Source organism: Colius striatus, chromosome 1 (assembly GCF_028858725.1).
Source record: "Colius striatus isolate bColStr4 chromosome 1, bColStr4.1.hap1, whole genome shotgun sequence".
Classification (NCBI taxonomy): domain Eukaryota; kingdom Metazoa; phylum Chordata; class Aves; order Coliiformes; family Coliidae; genus Colius; species Colius striatus.
In genome coordinates this window covers 200071352-200083503 of record NC_084759.1, presented here as the reverse complement: position 1 = coordinate 200083503, position 12152 = coordinate 200071352, and the positions used below count along the sequence as shown (strand labels likewise).

Sequence of the window (12152 nt, the reverse complement as noted above, 5' to 3'; positions counted from 1 at the left end):
GGAGCTGCCAGGAGCTCGGCCCAGGCTCTCCAAGGCCCTGTCTGCCCGAGCTCATCTCCCCACATGCTCAATCCTCCTTTGAAACATCCCCAGCCCCAGCTGTGCTGCTGCCTCCTGCTCTCTGTGCCTCCGCATCAGCGTGAACGCACAGCACGTTGGCCCCCAGGCCTCTTTTGTGCCCCAGCCTCAAACTTGCTGAAAAGGCACAGAGAGGGCTGCAAGAGGCTTTCAAGTTGTTCTTCCAAGAGCTGAAGGAAGCCTTGTTGCCAAAGAAGCAGGCACACAAGGAGCAGGGCTGCTCCTCTGGGCCAGCGGGATGCCGGCTGTTCCCGCTGTTCAGGGACTGAAAGGCAGAGGGATGAAAGAACAAAACGTCCCCTTACTATACCTCTATTCATCAGTACTTTGGTGGGTTGGAGACTGAGACTCATCCATAGTGGGTGAGTTGTCTGTTGCTTCTCTGAACAAAGGAGAGCAAAAAAGGGAGGAAAGAGGAGAGAGGAAATGTTAAAGAAAAGAAGTGACACAGACATTGTTACGAGCTTATTAATCCAGTGAGGAAACAAGTCGGTGAATCATCTTTAGACAAAGTTAGTGACACAAAAACACATTGGGGAGAACTGTCAGTCTTTTGGGAGAGCTCAGCCTGCTCCTGCATCTCATGGCAAACGTGATCTGCTCCTGCTGTACTCACACAGACACCTCAGGAGTTATGCTCAGGCACGAAATAAGTGCTGATTTGTCTCTGGTTCCTTCTGTGCTGGTGCTTGGTGCAGGGCCTGAGCTACACACCTGAATCACTCCACTGTCACCAGCTGAGGGTTTGGCTCGATGTGGTTTTGCTACGAGAGGACAGGCTGCAGGAGCTTTCTTGAATGGGAAAATAAGGAAAGTTGGGATTTCCCAAGCGGATTTCTCAGCTGGCTGCTCACTAGTTTTGCTTCTCATCATCATTTTTAGAGGAATTAGGATTGTGGTAGAGACTGAGGCCAAGACTTGAGTCTAGACTCAAACCCTTAGCAGTGGCAGCTTCAGTGTACAGGCAGCTGCCACTTTGCTGATGTTGTGATCCCCTGACTTCTTGTGAAACGAGACCAGGAGAATTCTGTTCTGAAGCTGGAAGCACAGGCAAAGACACTGTGAGGCTGGATGTCAAAGGTGTGAATTTAATATCCAAAGTAGGCCTAAGGGGGTTGTGGTTATGCTTCTCATCTCCACTTTAAAGTGCAGTCATGAGCACTGCTGGAGGAAAACCAGAGGTCGAACTTGGTCACAGGTGACCAGAAGAAATTAAAGAGCATGAGATTTTCCAGTGGCTGCACAGTGAAATGTTTGCAAAGTTACCAGCCTCTATTCACAGGGGATCTCAGCAGTTCTCCTACTCTAGGGCTTGTGGTGTTTTGAGGATGTAGCCCAAAACTTGTGGTGAGTTAGAGGGCACCTGGAAATGGCCTTTATTTCACGTGGCAGGAGAGAACTGCAGGAGATGGCTGGCAAATGCCCAGAGGAGCTTGCATAAAAGCTTTTGTTATCTCCTGGAACTCCCTGCCCCACAGAGGAACTCGGTGACTGTATTTACACAGTCATGCTGCCTGCATGAATGACTCAGTCATGCTTTGGTGAAGGACACTAAGGTAGTGGCAGCTGAAAAAAGATGCACTTAGTAGTCATTCACATGCATTAAGGTACAGCTGCCCGGGGAGGGGGTGGAGTCTCCTGCTCTGGAGGTTCCAAACCCGCCTGGACACGTTCCTGTGTGACCTGAGGTAGAGGAACCTGCTTTAGCACGGGGTTGGACTGGATGATCTCTAGAAGTTCCTTCCAGCCCCCACCATTCTGTGATTGCTGGGGAAAGCCTAGCACAGAAATGTGGCTGCTGCACACACAAATATGGCAGGCTCCATCCCCTTGGCCTGGACAGAGTGATGGTTGGTAAAAATACACATCAGCTACTTGGACATATGGAAAATTGGAGGAAGGAGGCTGCCCGAGGAGGATGGACCTGGGAGGCTCGTTCCCCCTGGAGCAGCGCAGCCAGAGCTGCAGCCCACTGCTGCGAGAGGGTGCAGGCAGGGGCTGGCAGGGCTCTGTGCAGCCCTAGGCCATGGAGCAGCTGGAAAGTATCCCCCTCCCCATGCTCTCCCCTCGCTGCTGAGCGGGGAGGGTTTCCTCGAGGCCCGTCCTGCCGTCACTCACCCGGTCTGCCAGGCCAGGATGTGGTGGGGGCTGCCCGGCGGCGTGGCCGCCAGCTCACTCGACGGCGTGGAACTCCTCTGGCTGTGAGGTAAGGCAGCTGGAAAACAACAACAGCACAAGAACCCGTGAGGTGGGAGCGGGAGGGTGGCTCTGAAGCATCGGCTGGTTGGACCAGCAGGAGCACAGCCCAGGAGGGAGCCAGAGCTCATCCTGTGCACGGATGCTGCTGGCCCTGCTGGGTCTGGCTGGCTGGGGCTCGGCAGCAATGCTCTGCTTCAGCCTGGCCTCCAGCTGAGCACAGCACCCAGGCACTGCTGGCGACACTGCACCTCTGCCGTGGTGACAGGCAGCCCCAGGGGCCGTGGGAGATGCTCTGTGCCCCGGGAGCCAGTGCTGAGGGCTGCTGGAGTCTGGACAAGTGCACGGTGTCACAGGTAAAGGAGGAGGACAGCTCTGGAGACTTCAAAAGCCACAGCTGCCTTTCACTGCACATTGTAAACACCTCAAGTTTGGCTTTGCTGCTGCTATGGGACCAGAGGAAGGCATGTCTTACTTCAAGTAAAACAGAAACAAGTTGAACAAAAAATGTACCATTGGCAGTGGTTCTTGGGGGTTTCCCTGGTGAGAGTCTAGCCAAGAAATCCACCTGAGCCATCCTTCCCCCTCCTCCAGTCCATACAGTGATGACTCTCTGCATTTAATCTATGCCTCAAAGTGTGATCCTCTCTGAAGGACACTGTGAAGCCCAACAGCCCATGTGGCCAGGGCTAATCAGCTCAAATGATGGATGTTTCTGCCTGGCATCCCCTTCTCTGCTGTTAAATCCTTTAGCTGCTGCCAAACGACACTCAAAGAGAAAAGCAAATATTTGTCTGCTCCTTGGAGCCAACAGCCCCCGAGGTCAGTGTCCTCCCACAGCTGTGGCTGGGAACTGGCTCTGAGGGCAAACCCAGCCTGTGCTGCACGCTGGTCAGGACGAGCTGTGGTTGCTGAGCTCACCCACCACTCTGCTGCCCTGCTATCACATTCTGATGTGAAGGCCCAGCTGGGTGGGGGAACTGACAGCGGTTCTTAAGTGCTGTCCTCCCAACCCCACCATCTTCCTTTCTGGATGATCTAACTGACCTGGCCTTGTTTCCAGAGCTAAGCAAAGCGCTCACAGCATTTTCTGTTGCTGGGTGGAGCAGAAATACCCATTTATCAAAGGGAGGAAGACAGATCTTCATGTGGAGACACAGGACGGTTCCAGCAGCTCCTTGATTGTGTCTTGTTCCACATCTGAGCTGCATCACACCCAAATCAGCCTTTTCCAGGCAGCTGTTGGTGGCCCACAAGGAGACTGGTGTCCAACCCCCTCTCTGAGCCCGTGCTGGGGTCAGCAGAGAGTACAGAGCTCCATGGGTGTCATCATGGTCACGGTGGGCACCATGGAGCGGGCACCATGCTGGGACATCAGAGGCCAAGAGCCAGCACGGGGCTGCTCAGAGAGGCCGCAGCAATGGCATCCCCAGGCTGAGGCACGTGGAAGGGTGGGCACGGTACAAACTGATGGACCAGCAACCCCATCCTTGTGGGGCTGGATTCAGGTCTTTAGCAGGTCCTTGGTCTATCCAAACTTGTCCAGAGGTGACTGATGGCCAGTAAATATTTAACCTTGGGCACACAGCAGCCTCCTCAGTTTAATGAATTTGACTGTTTTCTTACTACTTAATATTAACAGCAGTGAGGTAAAAAGCTCTGTTCATGACAGAGAGGCACAGTACTGCACTAAATTAAGTGCTGTGAATGTCAGGGTGTTCTCAGCAGAGCTACTGGAGCTGCATGGGAAAACCAAGTTTCAGCAGCACACAGAGATGTCATCGCTCAAACATTCTGTTGGGGGGTGGCTGGGCTGGGCTGCTGCCCACCCAACCTTCCTCACGCTCCTGCTCTTTTGCTGAGGACGAGCCTTCTCCCAGCCTGTGCTCAGCCCCTGCTTGCTTCACCGCTCCCCTCGCTGTGATGGCTGAGTGACCCCCCCACAGAGGAGTGACTCTCCTCCCCATTCAGCCCCTTGTACCATCACCCAACACCACGACCCAAGGGAAGCCGTGTCCACAATGAGGCTGTGGTCCCTCCCCGAGCCCGTTGCTGCAGAGGGATGATTTCTGTGGCAGGCAATGCTGTCCCAGCCCGGGGGGGCCGTGGCCCCGCTCTCACCTGACGTTGCTTTGCACATCGGAGGCATTCTCGTGACCCGGCTGTGCGCCACAAAGGTGCTTTGTGAGGATGTGCTGTACTGGGAGCTGCTGTCCGAGGAGGTGGAGCTGGTGTGCGACAGGCGGCTGTGCTCCTTGTGGGAGGCCGTGGACCGCTGGTACCAGAGCCGCAGCTCGTCCGACACGGCAGTCCTGCCCGAGCCCTTCTCGTGGCCCTCCCTGCCCAGAGATGGAGTCCTTATGATTTGGGAGCGGGAGGGGGTGATTCTGACGGAGTCCACTTCGTCCCCGTGCCAGTTCTCCTTGAACATTCCCCCCGCCGTGTAGGAGTTGGAGGTTTTGAATTGTGCTTTCACGCTGTAGTGTCCCTCCTGGTCGTTCTCCAGGCTCCGCACCACCACGGGCGTGGAGCTGCCCTCGATGTACAGGGGATACTCTTTGATCCTGTACTGGGAGGAGGGCTGGCTCTGGCTGTGCAGGTAGACACGGTGGTGCCCCGTCCCGTTCCTGGCAGCCAGGTTGGGCATACTCCCTGAATTGGAGGAGACCAGGTTGCCAGACGATTTGTGCCTTTGCCTCTGCCGCTCTCTGGCTTTCGACGGGGAGTCCTCTGCCAGGGTGGAGTAGTTGGGGTTCATCTGAGCTGGGTAGTAGTGCTCAGAGCTGGAATGGCTGGTGCAGGAAGAGCAGTCGTCCATGGGGTCAGAGCCGTTACTGCTACGAGTCCTTGGGGTGTAGAAATCGGGGCTCCCTGTCTCATTTTCTGAGCCGAGGAGTTTGCCTTGCGACTCCAAACTGGAGCTCCGGTGCCTAAAGTGCTGAGCTAAGCTGTGCAGTCTGGTTGGGCTGATGTCTACTGACCTGCAGGTACCAGGAAAAATTGCAAGCTGATAAGTGAACAGGACAAAGCACTCCCCGTCCTCATCTGCACACAAGGGCAGCCTCACTGACAAGGGAATTGGAAGGAACTGAAAACCTGGGCCCCCTCAGCACTGCCTGCAAAGCAACCTGCTTCCCTGCTGTAGGGTTTGGGGTGATTGGGTCCTATTCCACTTCCTCTCTGGGCTCCTCAGTGGTGGCTTTCAGTCTGCAGCACAACATGGGACATAACCCCCTGTGCAGCATGATGCCCCTGTGCTCATCACCCTGGGAAAGACCCAGCCTGAAGCTTAGAGCCTGTGGCCCACAAGCCCCAGTTTTGCTGGTGTGGCCCCGTGGCAGAGCTGTTTGAGTAGGCATCATCCCTGTGCCACCAGATTCACCTGACTCCAGCTCTGCAAATCCTGACACCTCAGCCTCCAAGGTGCTGGGATTCCCTTGCAAATGGCTCATGAATGCCCTGCACAGGTACAATGCACCTGGTGTGAGACAGACATGCTGCTGCTCACACTTAGCCCAGAAGGCAGTGTTTTTTCAGGCAGCTAGGCTGCAGTGGGGGCCAGCTGTGGGTAGCACATGTGAGACTGTCTGTGGGTCACAGCCCTAGGCAGCCATGCTGAAAGGCAAAGCACAATTCATGGCCAAGCCTGGGTGGCCTCTCATTGCTACCCGGAGAGCCTCAGCCACCTGTTCCAGGAGCAGGAACCACATCCCCTCTGGCCAACGAGTCACACCCTGGTGTGAAGGGTGGCCAAGGCCAGGCCACAAAGGAGCCATGGACTCAGCTACGGTTGTCTCAAACACCCAAACCGCCCCTACCTTGCCAGGGCCACTTCTCAAGCACTGTGCCAGGCTGGCTCCTCACACAGCTGGGCTGCAGTGTTAACAAATGTTGCACTTTTGAAAGGCACTCCCAGCCAAACACTTGAAACAAACTTAACCCAGGGCTTTAATACCTGCTATAGTCTCTGCCTGAGCTGGCTGTGTTGGCATGACTCAACAGATGCCAAGCTAAATGCTGTTAGTACTACTCCTGAGGGCAGGGGACCTAACAGCACACAGCTCTGGCTCAGCTCTGCTTCCCACAGCGTCCTGGAGTTTGCCACCAGCACCAGTCAGCAATGAAGCTCAATGGTTTGTAGAAATGCTGCTGAAAATTGGAGTAAAATTGGGCCATGCACATCAAATCCCCTCCTTTACACACTTGAGCTCTTTCCTCTGTCGTGTCTGGGCTTACCCCACTGCCGCACGGATCCTCAGGTGGATTGCTTTACACAGGGTCTCTCTCCAAATAGCACCACATGGGAGACAACTGACACTACCCAATGTTTTGTATCAGACAGGAAACAACATGTGATCTCATGGATCCAGGGAGGAATTTACTGCAGAGTTTAGCAGCAGCATCACAGTCTCTGGAGGTTTTCAAAACCCACCTGGATGTGTTCCTGTGTGACCTGATGGAGGGGAACCTGCTTCAGCAGGGGAGTGGAATGGATGATCTCTAGAGGGCCCTTCCAACTCCCACCGTCCCGGGATTCTATGAACCCTTTTAAAAGTTGTGTGGGGTTTGTAGCACTTCTCAACAGCCCCTGAGATGAAAGATCTCAGTGGAAGAAAAGCTTGACTGCCTTGGGGGAGGAGATGAGGGGTAGGATGTAGGGGGAGATGAGGAACGTAGCTGAAGTGACTTCAGGGCCCCCATTCAGCAGAGAGTCCCTACTGGCCTCTGAATTGACACTGGTTTGTGTCCTCTCCCGAACTGGGAATGAACTCCTGTCCTGGGGAAAGGAGGAAGCAAAGGAGGCGTGTGTGAGGGTGGGGAGGGTGAGCGCGCCGCGGAGCCGCGGCACTTACCGCGTGGAGTGGACGTAGTGGGGGCTGCGCAGGCGCAGGTCCGGCGTGGAGGGCATGCTGCACTGCGAGCTCCAGTGGGGAAGGCTCCGGATGGGGCTGCTCTGCAGGGAGCTGCTGCCTCCCGCCTCCGCGCAGCTCCCGCTGCTGGGGAACCGCTTGTGGCTGCTGCAGAGCAAACACCCCGCTTCAGTGCCCCGGCAGGGATTCAGGGAAGGGGCACCACCAGGCCTCTCTCCGGATCGCAGGCACGTGCCTGTGATCTCGTAGGGGTGAGCGGGACCTGGGGCAGCTGCTGCTGCTCTGAGTTGTGTCCCAGAGCTTCAGCAGTAACCAGAGGTCAAGGTGAAGCCCCATCAAACCCCTCAGGTGATCCACCACCATCCTTCCTTTCTCAGTGTCTTTTAAAGTACCACTGAGATACCAAACACTACTTTTTACCACGTGGCTATTGGCCAAAACACCTAAAAGTCTCCCTTTGGTAAGGGCCGGGTTTGTAAGTCTTACAAGGGCTCGCAGCCATCCCTCCTGAAAGCCAGGGTGTCTGTGTGATGGGACCTGCAGACAGCTGGCTCACCTGGAGTGGCTGTGTGAGGAGCGTTTCTTGACCTTCTCGTAGGGTTCATCCAAGGATGACTCGCTCCACATCTTGGGTTTGATGGGGGACTTGTCGTAGTCGTTGCGGTGGTAATGCATCTGGCGCAGGCCTTCCAGCGACTGCGGCGGCGGCGGCCTGTTGTGCAAGGGAGGCCGGGGAGGGAGCCCTTTGTGTGGGGACTGGAGAGGGGATATTGTGCTGGTGACCTGAGAATCCTCTATGAAGAGAAGAAGAGAGAGGGATAATGGCTGTGTGACACCTCCAATGGCACCGCCACCCCTCCAGAGCCTCCCTCTTTACACCACTTGCCCTGGTTGTTCTCAGGACCAACCTGAAGACCCGGCTTTCAGAACTACACTCTGACATTCCCATTTTTGTGGGGAAACAGCCAGAAGGAGCATGTGATGCATTAAAATAATTGAAACCCTAAGAGAAAAAGAAGGGGGTGTTCTGGGACTGTCTGTTTGGAAGAATTCAGAGCAGTAACCACAGCAACACTCACTGCTCCAGGCCTGATGTCTGACTACAACGTGGAGTCAGGGGAAACTCTGTGTTTTTAATACTGAGTGGATTGTTACACAGAACAGTTCCTCCATCTTGGGTGTCAGTCAGGAGCTCCCACATCCCTCCCTGCCCTCTAGAACACACAGCAGTCCACATACCATCCTCGAGAACGAGGGCGTCCGAGAGGGAGCTGTCTTCACTGGCAAGGTTTCCTTCTGAAGGGAAGAAGGTAGCAGACGGTCAGATGGTCTGGAGCACCTCTGTGATTGAGTAGTGAACCCTGACCTTTGTCCACTGAGTCTCAGCCTTAAGCACTCACCCACATCCTCCTCCTCACATAGACAAGAGGCAAGATTCCTATGAAGGACTGACTCAGCCTCAGCCCACTCTCTCTCTCAGAGGGCAGAGCTGCAGGCCAGGTCTCTCTAGCAGGCTGCCTTTTAAGGAGCTGCTAACTCTTTTTCAATTAATGGGGATTAAGACTGAGTCACAACATCCCCAGAGCTGACATCCTCAGAGGATGCAAAACGGCATGCTGCCATTAGCAAGTTTTATCTCTTGGGCCTTAAGGAGTCTGGGTTTGAGCTCCACCTTCTTAAAATGATTATCCTGTTGCTAAGTAAAGGCCCACACGAGGTACCAGCTCTGTGTAACTCAGGGAAACGCTTTCTGAGAAGAAAACACGTGTCCTTGGTGTGCACATCTTTGAGCTGCCTCCCCCAGCCCGTGTCCTCACACTGTCTTATCCCTGGCTGCAGGTTGCTGGGTTTGTGGCCAGGCAGCAGTGTGGGTGCTGAGCCCCGCTTACCGTCGATGATCAGGGAGGCTCTCTGGGTTGGCTTCTTCCCAGACTTGATGCGACACTCGTTGATGGCGTTCTCGATCTCCTGCAGCTTCTTCAGAGCATTCAGGTAGGATGTCTTCCTCTGCTTCTTCAGCTTCTTGCTGACGTTGGGGTCGCTCGCCAGGCGCCGGGCAGCCTCCGTGATCTGGGACTGAATGGCAAACTCCCTCTCCAGGCGCTCCAGCTCTGCCTCCTGGGGAAAGGCAAGTGGATTCTGCCTTCCACCAAACTCTCCTGGCACAGGCATGGCAAAGCTTCCCCTGAACCTGCCCAGTGCCTTTAACCAAGGCTCTCCAGCAGCAAAGCATCCATGATTGTGCTGCTTTCCTCATCACAGGGCCTCCCTGAGCCTACCCATCCCACCTTCATCTGCTCACACAGTGCCTGGGAGGGCAGCTGAGGGAAGGGATGACCCAATCAAGGAGGAGGAGGTGGTATGTACTCCAGCCCTAACCCTGCTGGACTGTTTGGCTTTTCATGCAGTTCAACATGGCTGACTTCATCAGTGCCCCACTGCTGACACACTCCCCCTTTCACACCCATCTATGGGTAACTTACACCAGCCTCCCACATGCTCCTTCTCCCTGTTTCCTACCTCCCTCTTTGAGCCCCATTGGATATCTATCAGTGCTGTGTATTGATTCAAAGCTACAGCTTTAACCTTCTTGACAGGTTTGCTTTGCACTCACCAGACTCTCTGGGGTAAAAAAGCCAAAGATGGGCTAATTCCATCTTGCCCTGGTATATGGCTGTCAAAATCCAGGGGAGAGAACGAGCTGAAGTAATTATGCACTGCTGCAGCTGACTGTACCAGAGAATTGTCCCCTCGAGTTACACGACAGGAGGGTGGTTTCAGAGCAGCAAGCTCTCTGTGTGCCCAAAAGGACTAGTGCCTCCACCATCAGCCCTTGCAGGGGCTCAGCTGAGTTTTTAAATGCAACCACCTGGATGCTACCTACTGATTTTTCAGTTCTGTTCCAAAGCTAAGGGCTTTAGGCCAATTGATGCCAACGCAGAAGCTGATACAGAGCTCCCTGGTCTGTGCCAGGACTCCACGCTGTGAGCTTCAAAGGCAGTTGCTAATTTGGAACAGATCTGGCTACCTTCCCCAGTTCAGTGGAGTTTTTGGGGTTAGTCTTTGCAAGTTAAAGAAAAAAAATGCCAAGCTTTTTCCTAACAGTGAATGGTGGGAGTTCAGACAGCTGTATATTCACGGAGATTCCCGTTAATGCAAATCCAAACCCTTCTCTTTGTGCAGCAGCAGCGGGGTAATGCTGCAAGAGCTGGTGCCACGGGAATTAAACAGACTGAAGCCATTCCCTGAAGTTTTTATTCTGAGCTTCTGGCTTAAAAATCCCCTTTGCTGTCACTGGTGAGTCAGCATTAACACCACAATTATCATTTTCCCTGCTTTAATGAATACTGAACCCACTCCCCCAATCTTTCTAACAGATCCCTTTTTTGCTTTGAAGAGTTTACAAGCTCTGTCAGTGCCAAACTTATTAAAAGTGAATTTAACTCCACAGAGTTTTAAGGCCTGGAACCTGATTTACTGACTTCTGATAAAATCCTTCCCAGAGTCAGGAATCACGGCCCAGGCAGAGGTGATTACCAAGAAACACAACAGGAACCTTCCCTGCCAGTCCTGCTCTGACAAAGCTGTTACTAAAGGTAGGGTGAGTTTGATGTGAGCTGTCATTTCAGACCTTCACAGACTCAATTCTAAGTCACTCAGTAGATCTCAGAAAAAACATATTCATTTTCCTCCTGGCCATAACTGTCTCTTTTCTTCCAGTGAGGCCCCTACAAATAAAGCCTCAGGAAATGAAGGCCATCATCTGCCCTCACATGCAAGTGCCTTGCTTCAGGTCCTCCTCACAGTTGGCAACATCAGTCCTGAGTTTACATGACAGGGAATATTTCACCTTTTGTTTTAAATGGAGTTTCTAGTGTTTCCACTTGCTGAAAAGCACATGAAAATCCTCACTGGCTTCTCTTAAATGCTCTCCAACTGGCAGCCAAATAAACACAGCTCAACATCATTCTTCGAGAACAGAAATGTATGGTTTTGAACACGGTCTTAAAGCCTGACAGATGAAAAGGGAGGTAGGGGAAAGCTGAGTCAGCGTGTTTGGATTGCAGGTGCCAAAAGGCAGAGTGCCCGCAACGGGGAGGAGCTGCCTCACCTTCATGTTCTCCCCACCTAACCCTGCCACAGGAGTAAGGAGATTCCTCACCCGCTGGCCCCAAAAGCTGCCTTGTAGCAGTAAGATCTGGGGAAGCTGGAGCTCAGGTTATAACTGAGCAGCCAACAGACCGCAGGGGTTTTAGGAGTAACTCAGCTAAGCCATGCTTCCCTTTGAAAAGCCTAATTAAATGTGCTAGTTCATGAATATTTGGCTTCGGTGGAATTCCTCTCCCAGGCTCCATTGAGAACCAAACTAAAGAGCTCCAGCTGTTTATTGTTTCAGCAGAAGGAAAATGCCAACAAAACAGTTAATTCCCCGGCTGGACTGAGCCTTAAACCACACAGTCACCCCAGCTTCAGCCTCTCTTGCAAAAATAAAAAGGAAACTCAAGACTGGAATATACACAAGTGTCTTGAGACAAATGGGTCTCTGCAGACAATAGCTGTTCTGTGAATCCGGTCCCGCCTCACAGCTGCTGCAGGCCTGTTTTCACAGCCACGGTTCAGGGCACTGACCCAGCACGTTGTGGGAGCAAGGCAAGAGAACAAACACTCCCTGGCAAACTTAGGAAAACATGATTCCAGCTCCCCATAGGTAGGGATGAAGGCTCTTTTGTTTAAGGACTGGGGAGCAAAATGCTTTCATCTTGCTGTTGCGGGGCTAAGATGGATAATTGTGGTGCTTTGAGGTTAGGGGAGGTCTGAATTCGGATTGCTACTGGAGCAGGAAGCAAGTGGCTGTTTGCAACAACAACACAGGGCAGCAGCAGGGCTCAGACAGCTCCCCATGTGCTCCCTGCTCACACAAGTGAGTCACCAGAGCACCTGGTGACAGTGTGCTGCCCTGGTCACTCAGGCAAAGCCAGGGCTGAAATTCAGGGCTTCACCTTCACT

General features: G+C 53.5%; 1 protein-coding gene across 4 annotated transcripts in view; it reads right to left on the bottom strand.

The window, feature by feature from the left end:
- FRMD4A (FERM domain containing 4A) overlaps nucleotides 1-12152 on the bottom strand; it is a 226932-nt gene that overhangs the window by 4833 nt on the left and 209947 nt on the right. For 3 of the 4 annotated variants that reach the window (XM_062019881.1, XM_062019890.1, XM_062019886.1), the window contains exons 17-22: nucleotides 9035-9263; nucleotides 8385-8441; nucleotides 7702-7939; nucleotides 7128-7292; nucleotides 4396-5255; nucleotides 2197-2293 (exon numbers count right to left, since the gene is read on the bottom strand). In XM_062019881.1, the coding sequence (XP_061875865.1) occupies nucleotides 2197-2293; nucleotides 4396-5255; nucleotides 7128-7292; nucleotides 7702-7939; nucleotides 8385-8441; nucleotides 9035-9263 (1646 nt within the window). The remainder of the gene's footprint in view (nucleotides 1-2196; nucleotides 2294-4395; nucleotides 5256-7127; nucleotides 7293-7701; nucleotides 7940-8384; nucleotides 8442-9034; nucleotides 9264-12152) is intronic. The other variant, XM_062019898.1, reaches the window with a different exon arrangement.